General features: G+C 36.2%; 1 protein-coding gene across 2 annotated transcripts in view; it reads right to left on the bottom strand.

The window, feature by feature from the left end:
- KHDRBS2 (KH RNA binding domain containing, signal transduction associated 2) overlaps positions 1–17,142 on the bottom strand; it is a 657,141-nt gene that overhangs the window by 142,069 nt on the left and 497,930 nt on the right. Inside the window, exon 7 of one of the 2 annotated variants that reach the window (XM_060109735.1) lies at positions 9,346–9,367. The exons of the other annotated variant lie outside the window; for it this stretch is intronic. Coding sequence (XP_059965718.1) covers positions 9,346–9,367 — 22 coding nt within the window. The remainder of the gene's footprint in view (positions 1–9,345; positions 9,368–17,142) is intronic. 2 annotated transcript variants of the gene reach the window in all.

The raw sequence follows: 17,142 nt of genomic DNA, 5'->3' as shown, positions 1-17,142 counted from the left end.
TTGAAGGATAAGAACCATATGATCATCTTAAAATATGCAGAAAAATTTTGACTAAATTCAACAATAATTTATGATAAAAACACTCCAGAAAGTAGGCATAGAGCGAACCTACCTCAACATAGTAAAAGTCACATATGACAAACCCACCACCAACATCGTTCTGAATGGTGAAAAACTGAAACCATTTCCACTAGGATCAGGAACAGGACAAGGTTGACTACTCTCACCACTATTATTCAACAAGTTTTGGAAGTATTAGCTATGGCAACCAGATAAGAAAAAGAAATGAAAGGAATCCAAATCAGAAAAGAATAATTAAAACTGTCACTGTTTGCATATGACATGATACTATATAGAGAGAGTCCTAAACATGTTAGCAGAAAACTTCTACAGCTAATCAATGAATTTGGTAAAGTAGCAGGATACAACATTAATGCACAGAAATCTCTTGCATTTCTATACACTAAAAATCAAAAATCTGAAAGAGAAATTAACAAAACACTCCCATTTACCACTGCATCCAAAAGAATAAAATACCCAGGAATAAACCTCCTAAGGAGACAAAAGACCTGTATGCAGAAAACTATAAGACACTGATGAAAGAAATTAAAGATGATACAAAGAGATGGAGAGATATTCCGTGTCCTTGGATTGGAAGAATCAACACTGTGAAAATGACTTTACTACCCAAAGCATCTATACATTCAATGCAATCCCTAAAAAAACTACCAAAGGCGTTTTTCACAGAAGTAGAACAAAAAATTTCACAGTTTATATGGAAACACAAAAGACCCTGGATAGCCAAGGCAATATTGAGAAAGAAAAATGGAGCTGGAGGAATCAGACTCCCTGACTTCAGACTATACTACAAAGCTACAGTAATCTAGATAGTATGTTACTCACTCAAAAACAGAAATATAGGTCAATGGATAGAAAGGATAGGTCAACAGGATAGAAAGCCCAGAGATATACCCATGCACATATGGTACCATACCTTTGATAAAGGAGGCAAGAATATACAGTGTAGAAAAGACAGCCTCTTCAATAAGTGGTGCTGGGAAAACTGGACAGCTACATGTAAAAGAATGAAATTAGAGCACTCCTTAATACCATATACAAAAATAAAGGGAAAATGGATTAAAGAACTAAATGTAAGGCCAGACACTATAAAATTCTTAGAGAAAACTATAGGAAAAGCACTCTTTGACATAAGTCACAGCAAGATCATTTTTGACGCACCTCATAGAGAAATGGAAATAAAAACAAAGATAAACAAATGGGGCATAACTTAAGGAAACTTAAAAGCTTTTGCACAGCAAAGGAAACCATAAACAAGATGAAAAGACAACCCTCAGAATGGGAGAAAATATTTGCAAATGAAGCAACTGACAAAGGATTAATCTACAAAATATACAAACAGCACATGCAGGTCAGTATCAAAAAAACAAAGAACAGAATCCAAAAATGGACAGAAGACCTAAACAGACATATCTCCAAAGAAGATACACAGATTGGCAACAAACACATGAAAGCATCAACATCACTAATCATTAGAGAAATGCAAATCAAATCTACAATGAGGTATCCCCTCACACTGGTCAGAATGGCCATCATTAAAAAATCTACAAAAAATAAATGCTGGAGAGGTTGTGGAGAAAAGGGAACCCTCTTGCACTGTTGGTGGGAATGTATATTGATACAATCACTATGGAAACAGTATGGATTTTCTTAAAATCTAAAAATAGAACTACCATACAACCCAGCATTCCCAGTACTGGGCATATTACCCTAGGAAACCATAATTCAATAGAATCATGTACCACAATGTTCATTGCAGCTGTATTTACAATAGCCAGGACATGGAAGCAACCTATGTGTCCATCAACAGATGAATGGATAAAGAAGATGTGGCACATATATGGAATGGAATATTGCTCAGCCATGAAAAGAAATAAAATTGAGTTATTTGTAGTGAGGTGGATGGACCTGGAGACTGTCATACAAAGTGAAGTAAGTCAGAAAGAGAAAAAAATATACTGTATGCTAACACATATATATGGAATCTAAAAAAGAAAAAAAAATGGTTCTGAAGAACCTAGGGTCAAACCAGGAATAAGATGCTGACATAGAGAATGGACTTGAGGACATGCAGAGGGGGATGGGTAAGCTGGGACGAAGTGAGGGTGGCATGGACTTATATACACTACCAAATGTAAAATAGATAGTGGGAAGCAGCTGCACAGCACAGGGAGATCAGCTTGGTGCTTTGTGTCCACCTAAAGAGGTGGGTTAGGGAGTGTGGGAGGGAGACTCAAGAGGGAGGAGATATGGGGATATATGTATAGATACAGCTGTTTCAGTTTGTAATACAGCAGCAACTAACACAACATTGTAAAGCAATTATACTCCAATAAAGATGTTAAGAAAATAAAAGAATCAAGATTATTCCCAGCACCCCTTCCAGAGAGGCCCTGAATACCTAAAACATCCTTGCAAGGAACAATATTAAAAACCTGCTAACCCTGGAGCTACAATGCTGATTTAGACACACTACCTATTATCAAAAATACTACAGACAATAAATGCTTGAGAGGGTGTGGAGAAAAGGGAACCCTCTTGCACTGTTGGTGGGAAAGTAAATTTGATACAGCCACTATGGAAAACAGTTTGGAGGTTCCTTAGAAAACTAAAAATAGAATTACCATATGATCCAGCAATCCCACTACTGGGCATATACTAAGAGAAAACCGTAACTCACAACGACACATGCACCCCAATGTTCATTGCAGCACTATTTACAATAGCCAGGTCATGGAAGCAACCTAAATGCCCATCAACAAATGAATGGATAAAGAAGATGTGGTACTTATATACATTGGAATATTACTCAGCCATAAAAAGGAATGAAATTGCATCATTTGTAGAGATGCTGATGGACCTAGAGACTGTCATACAGAGTGAAGTAAGTCAGAAAGAGAAAAACAAATATTGTATATTAATGCGTATATGTGGAATATAGAAAATGGTACAGATGAACCTGTTTGCAAGGCATAAATAGAGATACAGATGTAGAGAACAAATGTATGGACACCAAGGGTGAAAAGGGGGGTGGGATGAATTGGGAGATTGGGATTGACATACAAACACTAATATGTATAAAATAGATAACTAATGAGAACCTGCTGTATAGGACAGAGGACTCCACTTTGCTGTACAGTAGAAACAAACACAGCATTTTAAAACAACTTTACCCCAATTAAAAAAAATACTACAGACTCATATATATTGATACTTTCAAGCTTACTTGGAAAAATAAAGTTGAATAATTATAATAGCAGCCACTTAATTGTGCTTACTGTATGCCAGGCACCTGCTCATGGTAATTGTACACATATCATCTCATTTAGTCTTCATAAAAACATTATTGTGTAGGCATAACTACACCCCGTTTTAGATATTGAGGCAGTGTGGTTCAATTTGTGCATGGTCATGCTGGTAGTTACTGCTGGAGCTGGGAACACAAACCCAAGTAGTCAGGCTTCAGAAACTGTGCTCTAACCACTGATGCTGACAGAATTTATTTTCCAAAGATGTTTGCAACAATATTTCATGTCCAACTTATTTTTCTTACAAAACATTATTGGCATACTTCCCCTTAGCCTATGCTACCTTTTCTTAAATCTGAGCTTTCCTGATTCTCTATTGAGTTATACACTTTTGGAGCCCTGAGATGCCATGTAAACAGTCTGACATCTCTGGGGTCAACACGGTGTGAAGAAGCACAATTTCATCAAGATGAGAGACTATGGAGAGGCCCTGAGTCTTCAAGAAGATGGAGAGATGCTCAGGAAGCCTCCAGTGGCTTCAGTATCTGCACAACTGTGGCTCCAGCCACCATCTGAATTCAAACCTATGTGAGGTCTGAGGCAGACTGCCTGGCCCAACCATTCCCAAATTTCTAACCCCAAAAGCCTGAGACAATGAAACAATTGTTGTTTGAAGACATAACATTTAGGGTGACTTGTTACATATCAATAATGATGGAAACTCACTTTCTATATGAGGTAAGTGGACTCAGTTAAAAATTAAGCACTGGTAATTACTATATATACTACTTAAAAATGTGTTTTAATTGTAAGTTTATATCTTGGTATATGTACTGGTTTCTCAAATAGAAATAGTCTTACTATGATATTAATTTTAAATTAATAGTATTAAAAATTTTATTTTATATTGGAGTATATTTGATTAACAATGTTGTGGTAGTTTCAGCTGTACAGCAAAGTAATTCAGTTATACACATACATGTATCTATTCTTTTTCAAATTATTTTCCCATTAATTTGTTACAGAATATTGAGCAGAGTTCCCTGTGCTATACAGTAGGTCCTTATTGGTATAAGTAGTGTGTAAAACTTGTGTGGAGACACAAAATACCCTGAGTAGCCAAAAGCAATCTTGAGAAAAGAAAAATGGAGTTGGAAGAATCAGGCTCCCTAACTTCAGACTATACTACAAAGCTATAGTCATCAAAACAGTATGATATGGACACAAAAATATAAATATCAATCAATGGAACAGGATAGAAAGCCCAAAAATAAACACATGCACCTATGGTCAATTAATCTATGACAAAGGAGACAAGACTATACAATGGAGAAAATACAGTTTCTTCAATAAATGGTACTGGGAAAACTGGACAGCTACATGTAAAAGAATACAATTAGAACACTCTCTAACACCATACACAAAAATAAACTCAAAATAGATTAAACACTTAAATGTAAGACCTGATACTATGAAACTCCTAGAGGAAAACATAGGCAGATCACACTTTGACATAAACTGCAGCAACACCTTTTTCAATCCGTCTCCTAGAGTAGAGGAAATAAAAACAAAAATAAACAAATAGGACCCAATTAAGCTCAGAATCTTTTTGCATGGAAAGGCAGCCATAAACAAAATGAAAAGACAACCCACAGAATGGGAGAAGATATTTGGAAATGATGTGACTGACAAGGGATTAATATCCAAACTTTACACACAGCTTATGCAGCTCAATAAAAAAAAAAAATCAAAAAATGGGCAGAAGGCCTAAATAGACATTTCTCCAAAGAAGACATACAGTTGGCCAACAGGCACATGAAAAGATGCTCAACATTGCTAATTATTAGGAAAAAAATACAATGAGATATCACCTCACACGGGTCAGAATTACCATTATCAAAAAGTCTACAAACAATAAATGCTGGAGAAGGTGTGGAGAAAGAGGAAACCTCTTACACTGTTGGTGGGAATGTGAGTTGGTAAAGCCATGATGGAGTTTCCTTAAGAAACGAAAATAGAGGTACCATATGATCTAGGAATCCCACTCCTGGGCATATATCTGGAGAAAAACATGGTTCAAAAGGATACGTGCACCCCAATGTTCATAGCAGCACTATTTACAATAACCAAGACATGGAAACAACCTAAATGCCCATCAATGGAGGAATGGATAAAATAGATGTGGTACATATATGCAGTGGGATATTAATCACCCATAAAAAAAGAATGAAATAATGTCATTTGCAGCAACATGGATGGACCTGGAGATTATCATACTAAGTGAAGTAAGTCAGACAGAGAAAGACAAATATGATATTGCTTATATGCAGAATCTTAAAAAAAAGAGATACAAATTAATTTATTTATAAAACAGAAACAGACTCACAGACCAAAGGGGAAAAGTGGGGGGCAGGGATATGATATCATTTGAATCTCAAAAGTTGAGTTGACCCAATTTCCAGTTTTGTTTTGTCATCTATAGTAGCTAGATTCTAACAGTTCCATCAAATTTTAAAATAAATATAATTTACCTACTCTCTTTCCTATGTTCAAATCATTTATTCAGGATGAAAGTACTCTACATACCTGAAAAATATCTCTTTTTGGTGAAACATATTCTATTTTATGAATAAGATACCACAGATCACTCACTATAAATAATCCAGCCAGAAGACTCCTACTGGATAACAATATTAAATCAAGTGTCCTATTAAGGGAAGATTTGAAGAACAAATTAAATTGCCATTCAGTCACTCAAATAAAAAAAACTGCTTGAATGCTCACCCAGTAGGCATCATCGCATCACTCTGTGGGCATCTTATTTGAGAAGGAATATTACACTGGCAAACCTATTTAGTTCATGACTTTAAATATATATGTCAAGTAAATTGTGGGAACATGAGTAGTTTGATTCATCTTAAATATTTGAGGATAGAATTATTTCAAGGGGACAATCACATTAAGTGCCTAGTTTTGGTGTATGCTTGGTAGAAAGATACAGAGAGTGGTATTAATACATTAATATGAACTTGGAGTATTCAAATGGGCCCTAAAATAAAATATACCACTGAGATTTTACATGATGTTAGTTATAAACATGAAACAACATCTAGAATTCTAGTTCTAGTTCCATTAAACAAGTTTTTATACTAGAAGTCAATGTAATTACAGTTTCTAAAGAAGTACTGACCAAAGGGTAAATGTGATTTCGCTCAGTGACATAATCTATTTTCTCCTAAATGTAACTGTAAAATGGCATCAAAGGAGCCATTGTCAGATTCAGATCTTTGGAGTGTGTGTACTCATTAAGGATAAAACACTGAACAAACATAAATGAGAAATGCAATCTTTGCAAGATTATGTTGGATATGAATTCCTGTCTAAATTTCTATATTTCAGTTAGTGTAAGTCTAACTAGGGAAAAATAGGATATTTTATGGTTTGAAATGAGGTAAGAGATTACAGGAATGTGAAAAAATATCCAGATGGCCATTTTAAGCTCTTTTTCTAATTAAATTCTACTTTTTCTCTTTTGATGTTATCTATATAGATTCAAGCAACATTACAAATTCCTCTTTTCTAAAAGGAATGAAGGATCGGATGAATGGATAAAGAAGATGTGGCACATATATACAATGGAATATTACTCAGCCATAAAAAGAAACGAAATTGAGCTATTTGTAATGAGGTGGATGGACCTAGAGTCTGTCATACAGAGTGAAGTAAGTCAGAAAGAGAAAGACAAATACTGTATGCTGACACATATATATGGAATTTAAGAAAAAAAATGTCATGAAGAACATAGGGGTAAGACAGGAATAAAGACACAGATCTACTAGAGAATGGACTTGAGGATATGGGGAGGGGGAAGGGTAAGCTGTGACAAAGCGAAAGAGCGGCATGGACATATATACACTACCAAACGTAAGGTAGATAGCTAGTGGGAAGCAGCCGCATAGCACAGGGAGATCAGCTCGGTTCTTTGTGACCGCCTGGAGGGGTGGGATAGGGAGGGTGGGAGGGAGACGCAAAAGGGAGGGGATATGGGAACATATGTATATGTATAACTGATTAAATTTGTTAAATAAAAAAAAATAATGATAAAAAAGTACAAAGAAAAAAAAAGGAATGAAGGGAAGAAAAAGTAGAAAATTAAATAAAATTTAATTAAATTTGGCATAAAAACAACTTGTTAAATGCAACATCTATTTCTTCATTTCCAGGATTGAAATAAAAATAACAATTTAATAATGATTTCCTGAATATGTTTCTTATCTAAGTTATAGCTAGTAGACTCCACTGGGGAAAAAGGTAAACTATTAAGCAACTGTGTCACATTTAATCACTAGCCTCTGTTTACTATATTTGCATAAGTCAAAATGTACTAATAACAGACAAATGTTCTGGAGTCCCTTCATGTAGTTGGTGGCAGAGCAGGCATAAAAATCAATAGAACAAATTGTCACAGAGGTAATGTGGCTTCTGTTGTTCTGCTTTTTATTAAAGACAGTGACAATTGAAGAAAAGCTATTACTGCATCCAGAATTTTTAATGAAGTTTGTTACCAATTAGTTTACTGCCCAAGTATACGCTTTGATATTTACTTAGCTAGAAGCGTGGACAACTTTTCATGCAAAAACATATTACTGCACATAAGCCCGAAATACTTAGCTATTCTAATGTCTGAGCCAGTTATAGAATAACTACCTGCAAAATATCTTAAGAAAACATTGACAATCAAACTCCGCTTTCTTCTGAGCTGATGTCAAATGAGTAAAGAAACTTAAAGCCAATGTTATATTGATATCTGAACTAATATGGTTTGCAAAAAAAAAAATTACTAAGGTTTGCAAACAAATTTCAGGTTAAACTTTTGTACCCAGAAAATGTCAGCCTCAAAAAATTGTCTAACAAATGTGATGGAGCTTCTTTGACACATTCTCATAAAAACCCTACTCTGATACCTGCATCTTTCCAAATAATTGTATCAATTTTTATGCTGCAACTAGGATTTTAGCTATATAAATCATGGGGGAAATCCTGAGTGTATTGGTCATTGAATACTTTTAGTTTTATCATTATAAAGAAAGATTTGTAATGTAAAGAAAATTTTTTAAAATATCATAGAGAAAAATCTATAACTTATGGATCTCAAAAAATCATGTTAAAATGAATACTTATGCTCATATACATGAGCTTTTAGATAGATTATTAAAAAGATACTGTTTATTACAAATTTAAATAAAACATAAAGGAATGGCAAAAATACTGACTAAAGAAGAAAAAACTTCTAAAACATTTAGAGTGTTTGAGAGTTAGATAAAATAAGCTACTTCAGAGGTTGCTTTGTGGAAGAGGGGCTGGAAGAAGTTGCTGCTGCAGGCAGCTTGGCTTTAGGAAGACCAGACATGCAGAGCAACAAAAAACTTGAGTAGCCTGACATGGATGTTTCCAGATGAGGTTGAACAAGGTGATGCTCTGCCTTCTTATTTTATCTCTCATATGGTAAATAATTTTACCATCTAAATTTATATTCCTGAGAGACCTTCAAGATGATGGAGGAGTAAGACGTGGAGATCATCTTCCTCACCACAAATACATCAAAAATACACCTACATGTGGAACAAATTCTACAGAACACCTACTCAATGCTGGCAGAATACCTCAGACTTCCCAAAAGGCAAGAAAATCCCCATGTTCATGGGTATGGCAAAGGAAGAAAAAAAAAAGAGACAAAAGAATAGGGATGGGACCTGCATCTCTGGGAGGGAGCTGTGAAGGAGGAAAAGTTTTGACACACTAGGGAGCACCTTCACTGGTGGGGACAGGGGTTGGGTGGGAGGGAAGCTTTGGAGCCACGGAGGAGAGTACAGCAACAGGGGTGCAGAGGGCAAAGTGGAGAGATTCCTGCACAGAAGATTGGTGCTGACCAGTGCTCACCAACCTGAAAAACTTGTCTGTTCACCCACCAGGGTGGGTGGGGGCTAGGAGCTAAGACTCAGGCTTCAGAGGTCAGAACACAGGGAGAGGTCTGGGGTTGGCTGCGTGAAGACAGCCCGAAGGGGGTTAGTGTGCCACAGCCAGCTGAAAGGGAGTCTGGGAAAACGTTCAGACTCACCGGAGAGGCAAGAGAACATTGTTTCCGGGTGCTTGAAGAGAGGAGATTCCTGCTCTGTGTCCCCACAGAAAACAGAACACCACTTAAGCAAGCTCCAGAGACAGGCGTGAGCCATGGCTATCAGCTCAGACCCCAGAGTTGAGCATGAACTGCTAATGCTGCCACTGCTGCCACCAAGAATCCTGTGTGCAAATGCAGGTAACTACCCACACACCATGAGAGCCTGTGCATCACACTACTGCCAGGGTTCTGTGATCCAGGGGCAACTTCCCCGGGAGAACACATGGCCCACGTCAGGCTGTTGCAATGTCATGCTGGCCTCTGAAGTTGCAGGCTCAACCCACATTCCAAATCTGACTACCATACCCCTACCTCTCCCCAGTGTGAGTGAGCAAGAGAGCCCTAATAGGCTACTACTTTAACCACCTCCTGTCTGGGTGGGAAACAGATGCCTGAGTGTGGCCAAAATGCAGAGGTGGGTCCAAAACCAAAGCTGAACCCCAGGAGCTGTGCAAACAAAGAAGAGAAAGGGAAAGTTCTCCATGCAGCCTCAGGAGAAGCAGATTAAATCCCCACAATCAAATTGATAAGCCCAGCAGCTGTGGAATACCTGAATAGACAACAAATGTTCCCAAAATTGAGATGGTGGACTTCGGGAGCAACTGTAGAATTAGGGTTTGCTTTCTGCATCTAATTTGTTTCTGGTTTTATGTTTATCTTAGTTTAGTATTTAGAGTTTATCACCATTGGTATATTTGTTTATTGATTTGGTTGCTCTCTTCCTTTTTTTAAAATGTATATGTGTATATATATATATATTTTTCCTTTTTCTCTTTTTGTGAGTGTGTATGTGTATGTTGCTTTGTGTGATTTTGTCTGTTTAGGTTTGCTTTTACCATTTGTCGTAGGGTTATTTTGTTTGTGTTTTTGTTGGTGGTGTTTGTTTTTTCTTTTTATGAGTGCATGTATGTTTCATTGTGTGATTTTGTCTGTTTACCTTTGCTTTTGCCATTTGGTTTGGGGTTCTATCTATCTTTTTTTCCCCTACTTTTTCTTCCAAGCCGTGTGGCTGGCAGGGTCTTGGTGCTCCAGATGGTGTCAGGCCTGAGGCTCTGAGGTGGCAGAGCCGAGTCCAGGAATTTGGACAATCAGAGACCTTCCAGCCCCAAAGAATATCAATCAGCAAGAGCTCTCCAGATATCTCTGTCTCAACACTAAGATCCAGCTCCACCCAAGGGCCAGGAAGGTCCAGTGCTGGATGCCCCACGTCAAACAACTAGCAGGACAGGAACACAACCCACCCATTAGCAGAGAGGCTGCCTAATGCCACAGTAAGTTCACAGACACCCCCAAACACAGCACTGGAGGTGGCCCTTCCCACCAGAAGGACAAGATCCAGCCCCACCCACCAGACAACAAACACCAGTCCCCTCCAATAGGAAGCCTACAAAAGCAACTGAACCAACCACACCCACTGGGGACAGACACCAAATATAACGGGAACTACATACCTGCAGCCTGCAAAAAGGAGACCCCAAACACAGTAAGTTAAACAAAATGAGAAGACAGAGAAATAAGCAGCAGTTGAAGGAGCAAGGTAAAAACCCACCAGACTAAACAAATGAAGAGGAAATAGGTACTCTACCTGAAAAAAAATTCAGAGTAATGATAGTAAAGATGATCCCAAATCTCAGAAATAGAATGGAGAAAGTATAAGAAATGCTTAACAAGGACCTAGGAGAACTAAAGAGCAAACAATGATGAACAAGACAATAAATGAAATTTTAAAATACACTAGAAGGAATCAATAGCAGAATAACTGAGGCAGAAGAACGGATAAGTGACCTGGAAGATAAAATAGTGGAAATAACTGCTGCAGAGCCCAATAAAGAAAAAAGAATGAAAAGAATTGAGGACAGTCTCAGAGACTTCTGGGACAACATTAAATGGACTAACATTCAAATGATAGGGGTCCCAGAAGAAGAAGAGAAAAAGAAAGGGACTGAGAAAATATTTGAAGAGATTATAGTCAAAAATTTCCTAACATGGGAAAGGAAATAGTCAGTCAAGTCCAGGAAGCAGAGAGTCACATACAGGATAAATCCAGGGAGAAATATGTCAAAACACATATTAGTCAAACTATCAAAAATTAAATACAAAGAAAAAATATTAAAAGCAGCAAGTGAAAAGCAAAAAATAACATACAAAGGAATGCTCAGAAGGTTAAGAGCTGAACTTTCTGCAGAAACAATGCAAGCCAGAAGGGAGTGACAGGACATATTTAAAGTGATGAAAGGGAAAAACCTACAACCAAGATTACTCTCCCTAGCAAGGATTTCATTCAGATTTGACAGAGAAATCAAAAGCTTTACAGGCAGGCAAAAGTTAAGACAATTCAGCACCACCAAACCAGCTTTACAACAAATGCTAAAGGAACTTCTCTAGGTGAGAAACACAAAAGAAGAAAAGACCCACAAAAACAAACCAAAAACAAATAAGAAAATGGTAATTGGAACATACATATCAATAATTAGCTTAAATGTAAATGGATTAAATGCTCCAACCAAAAGACACAGACTGGCTGAATTGATACAAACATAAGACCCATTTATATGCTGTCTACAATAGACCCACTTCAGACCTAGGGACGTATACAGACTGAAAGTGAGGGGGTGGAAAAAGGAATTCCATGCATGAAAATCAAAAGAAACCTTTACTAGCAATACTCATATCAGAATAAATAGAGTTTAAAATAAAGACAATTATAAGAGATAAAGAAGGACACTACAACATGATTAAGGGATCAATCAAGAAGAAGATATAACAATTGTAAATATTTATGTACCCAACATAGGAGCACATCAATACATAGGCAAATGCTAACAGCCATAAAAGGGAAAATTGACAGTAACAAAATAATAGTAAGGGACATTAACACCCCATTTTCACCAAATGACAGATCATTCAAAATGAAAATAAATAAACACAAGATTTAAATGACAGAATACACCAGATAGACTTAATTGATATTTATAGGACATTCAATCCAAAAACAACAGAATAACTTTCTTCTCAAGTATTCATGGAACATTCTCCAGTATAGATCATATCTTGGGTCACAAATCAATCCTCAGTAAATTTAAGGAAATTGAAATCATATCAAGTATCTTTTTTGACCACAATGTTATGAGACTGGATATCAGTTACAGGAGAAAAAAAAAAACCTGTAAAAATACAAACAAATGGAAGCTAAACAATATGTTACTAAATAACCAAGAGATCATTGAAGATATCAAAGAGGAAATCAAAAATACCTAGAAACAACTGACAATGAAAACATGACCACCCAAAATCTAGGGGATGCAGCAAAAGCAGTTCTAAGAGAGAAGATTATAGCAATACAATCTTACCTCAAGAAACAAGAAAAATCTCAAATAAACGACCTAACATTATGCCTAAAGTAACTAGAGAAAGAAGAACCAAATTCTCAAAGTTAGCAGAAGGAAAGAAATCACAAAGATGAAATGAGAAATAAATGAAAAAGAAACGAAGAAAATAATACCAATGATCAATAAAACTAAAAGCTTGTTCCTTGAAAAGGTAAACAAAATTGATAAACCATTAACCAGACTCATCAGGAAAAAAGGGAGAAGATTCAAATCAACAGAATTAGAAATGAAAAAGGAGAAGTAAAACTGTCACTGCAGAAATACAAAGGATCATGAGAGACTACTACAAGCAACTATATGCCAAAAAATGGACAACCAGGAAGAAATGGACAAATTCTTAGAAAAATACAATCTCCAATACTGAAATAGAAAGAAATAGAAAACTTGAACAAACCAATCATATGCACTGAAATTGAAACTGTGATTTAAAATCTTCCAACACAAAAAGCCCAGGGCCAGATGTCTTCACAGGCAAATTTTATCAAACAGTTAGGGAACAGCTAACACCTATCCTTCTCAAACTCTTCCAAAATATAGCAGAGGGAGGAACACACCCAAACTCATTCTTCGAGGCCACCATCACCCTGACACCAAAACCAGACAAGGATGTCACAAAAAAAGTAAATTACAGGTCAATATCACTGATGAAAATGATTCAAAAATCCTCAACAAAATACTAGCAAACAGAATCCACCAGCACATTAAAAGGATCATGCACCATGATCAAGTGGGGTTAATGCCAGGATTGCAAGATTTCTTCAATATACAAAAATCAATCAATGTGATACACCATATTAACACATTGAAGGATAAAAACAATATGATCATCTCAATGGATGCAGAAAAAGCTTTTGAGAAAATTCAACATGCATTTATTATATAAACTCTTCCAAAGGTGTGCATAGAGGAAACCTATCACAAGATAATAAAAGCCATACACGACAAAACCACAGACATCATTCTCAATGGTGAAAAACTGAAACCATTTCCTCTGAGATCAAGAAAAAGACAAGGTTGCGCAAACTCACCACTATTACTCAACATAGTTTTGGAAGTTTTAGCCACAGAAAGCAGAGAAGAAAAAGAAATAAAAGGAATCCATATCAGAAGAGAAGTAAAGATATCACTGTTTGCAAAATGACATGATACTATACAGAGAGAATCCTAAAGATGTTACGAGAAAACTCTTAGAGCTAATGAGGGAATTTGGTAAAGTAGCAGGATACAAAATTAATGCACAGAAATCCCTTGCATTTCTATACACTAAAAATGAAAAATCTGAAAGAGAAATTAAGGAAATACTCTCATTTACCATGGCAAAAAAAAGAATAAAACACTGAGGAATAAACTTACCTAAGGAGAGAAAAGACCTGTATGCAGTAAACTATAAGACACTGATGAAAGAAATTAAAGATGGTACAAACAGATGGAGAGATAAACCATATTCTTGGATTGGAAGAATCAACATTGTGAAAATGAATATACTACCCAAAGCAACGTATAGATTCAATGCAATCCCTGTCAAACTACCAATGGCATTTTCACAGAACTAGATCAAAATATTTCACAGTTTGTATGGAGACACAAAAGACCCTGAATAGCCAAAGCAATCTTGAGAAAGAAAAACGGAGCTGGAGGAATCAGGCTCCCAGACTTCAGATTTTACTACAAAGCTACAGTAATCAAGACAACAGAGTAATTGCACAAAAACAGAAATGTAGATCAATGGAACAGGATAGAAAGCCCAGAGATAAACCCATGCACATATGGTCACCTTATTTTTGATAAAGGAGGCAAGAATATACAATGGAGAAAAGACAGCCTCTTCAATAAGTAGTGATGGGAACACTGGACAGCTACATGCAAAAGAATGAAATTAGAGCACTCCTTAACACCATACACAAAAATAAAGTGAAAATCACTTAAAGAACTAAATGTAAGGCCAGACACTGTAAACTCTTAGAGGAAAACATAGGCAGAAGACTCTATGACATAAATCACAGCAAGATCCTTTTTGACCTACCTCCTAGAGAAATGGAAATAAAAACAAATGGGACCTAATGAAACTTAAAAGCTTTTGCACAGAAAACGGAACCATAAACAAGATGAAAAGACAACCCTCAGAATGGAGAAAATATTTGCAAACGAAGCAACTGACAAAGAATCTCCAAAATTTACAAGCAGCTCATGCAGCTCAATGTGAAAAAGACAAACAACCCAATCCAAAAATGGGCTGAAGACCTAAATAGACATTTCTCCAAAGAAGATATACAGATTGCCAACAAATACATGAAAGGATGCTCAACCTCAGCAATCATTAGAGAAATGCAAATCAAAACTACAATGAGGTATCACCTCACACCAGTCAGAATGGTCATCATCAAAAAATCTACAGACAATAAATGCTGGAGAGAGTTTGGAGAACAGGGAACACTCTTGCACTGTTGGTGGGAATGTAAATTGATACAGCGACTGTGAAAAACAGTATGGAGGTTCCTTAAGAAACTAAAAATAGAACTACCATACGACCCAGCCATCCCACTACTGGACATCCCTGAGAAAACCATAATTCAAAAAGAGTCATGTACCACACTGTTCATTGTAGCTCTATTTACAATAGCCAGGACATGGAAACAACCTAAGTGTCCAACAGACAGATGAATGGATAAAGAAGATGTGGCACATATATACAATGGAATATTACTCAGCCATATAAAGGAACAAAATTGAGTTATTTGTAGTGAGGTGGATGGACCTAGAGACAATCATACAGAGTGAGGTAAGTCAGAAAGAGAAAAATAAATACCATATGCTAACACCTATATATGGAATCTAAAAAAAAAGAAAAAGGGTTCCAAAAATCCTAGGGGCAGGACTGGAATAAAGACACAGATGTAGAGAATGGACTTGAGGACACCGGGAGGGTGAAGGGCAAGCTGGGATGAAGTGAGAGTGGCATGGACGTATATATACTACCAAATGTAAAATAGATGGCTAGTGGGAAGCAGCTGCATAGCACAGGGAGATCAGCTTGGTGTTTTTTGAACACCTAGAGGGGTGGGATAGGGAGGGTGGGAGGGAGACAGAGAGGGAGGAGTTATGGGGATATATGTAAATATATAGCTTATTCACTTTGTTATAAAGAAGAAACTAAGACACCATTGTAAAGCAATTATACTCCAATAAAAATGTAAAAAAAAAAAAAAAAAAAACCTGACATCATTTGCAATCAGTAGTGTTTAAATCCCTGGTAAAACATTTTATGGCTATCATAAAATATCATATGTGCATATAAATTTACTTGGGTGAATTTTGTTTGTAATCAAATATTAATGTAAAAGGAAAGAAGTGAAAATTACAAGAAAATAAAATCCGGAAATAAATGAAGAATTTAGAACTGAAAAGACGTGATATTTTGAGAATGGCATAAAGGAGGAAACGAAAGATGTTCTAAGATGAGTAGGCTGGAGTTACTTAAGCTAATGAGGCAGATACTACTCAGATGAAATACTCTTTCACTGTGTGCCAGTATTTTGCTTATAATTATCCTTGCCATTATATTATGAAAGCCTATGATAGTAGGCATTCAACTGTAGTCAACCAAATTAGGTTCATTAAGCTTGTTGTTGCAATGGTCACTACATAACTAGGAAAACCATTGAACTGGCAAGTATTAGAATTTGTAAACTAATGAATTACTAAAACCACATGAGTGTGAGAAGTTAGTTTTCAGTCATTTTTGAATCTGAATGAGCTGATTTAAAAGAATTTGATCTTTTATAGTTTGTCTCCCATGTCATTATTTGGTACAATTTAATCTGTTTTGAAAATCATAGTTCAATCTTTCAAGGTGGTTTCTATTTGAATTCTTAGTCCCCTACTCAACACCTAGCTACTAGCAAAACTGCTTTTACTTTATTAATGAAAGAAAGCACTGAATTTATTTAATTTTTTTATGGACATCTGGCTGAAAATTTACACAAGCAGACCTTCAAGTTCCATTCAAATGAGAATTTCTATGATTCTTTGAAGTCTGTGGCAAAATATGTCAAATGGATTCTTCAGGGTGAAACTGTTGTTTACTTATTCAACAAAAATCAGAACTTTGAACTGCTATTGCTTTCTATAATAATATAACAATCCACCATGATTGAAATTAAAATAAATGACTATACTCCAGTCCATAGGCTAAAGTAAATGGGAACTATTAAGAATTGTATGCATAATGCTAGTACAATTTAGCCTTACC

Source organism: Mesoplodon densirostris, chromosome 10, assembly GCF_025265405.1.
Source record: "Mesoplodon densirostris isolate mMesDen1 chromosome 10, mMesDen1 primary haplotype, whole genome shotgun sequence".
Lineage (NCBI taxonomy): Eukaryota > Metazoa > Chordata > Mammalia > Artiodactyla > Ziphiidae > Mesoplodon > Mesoplodon densirostris.
Note: the sequence above shows the minus strand (reverse complement) of the source record. Positions and strands in the feature narration are given on the sequence as shown.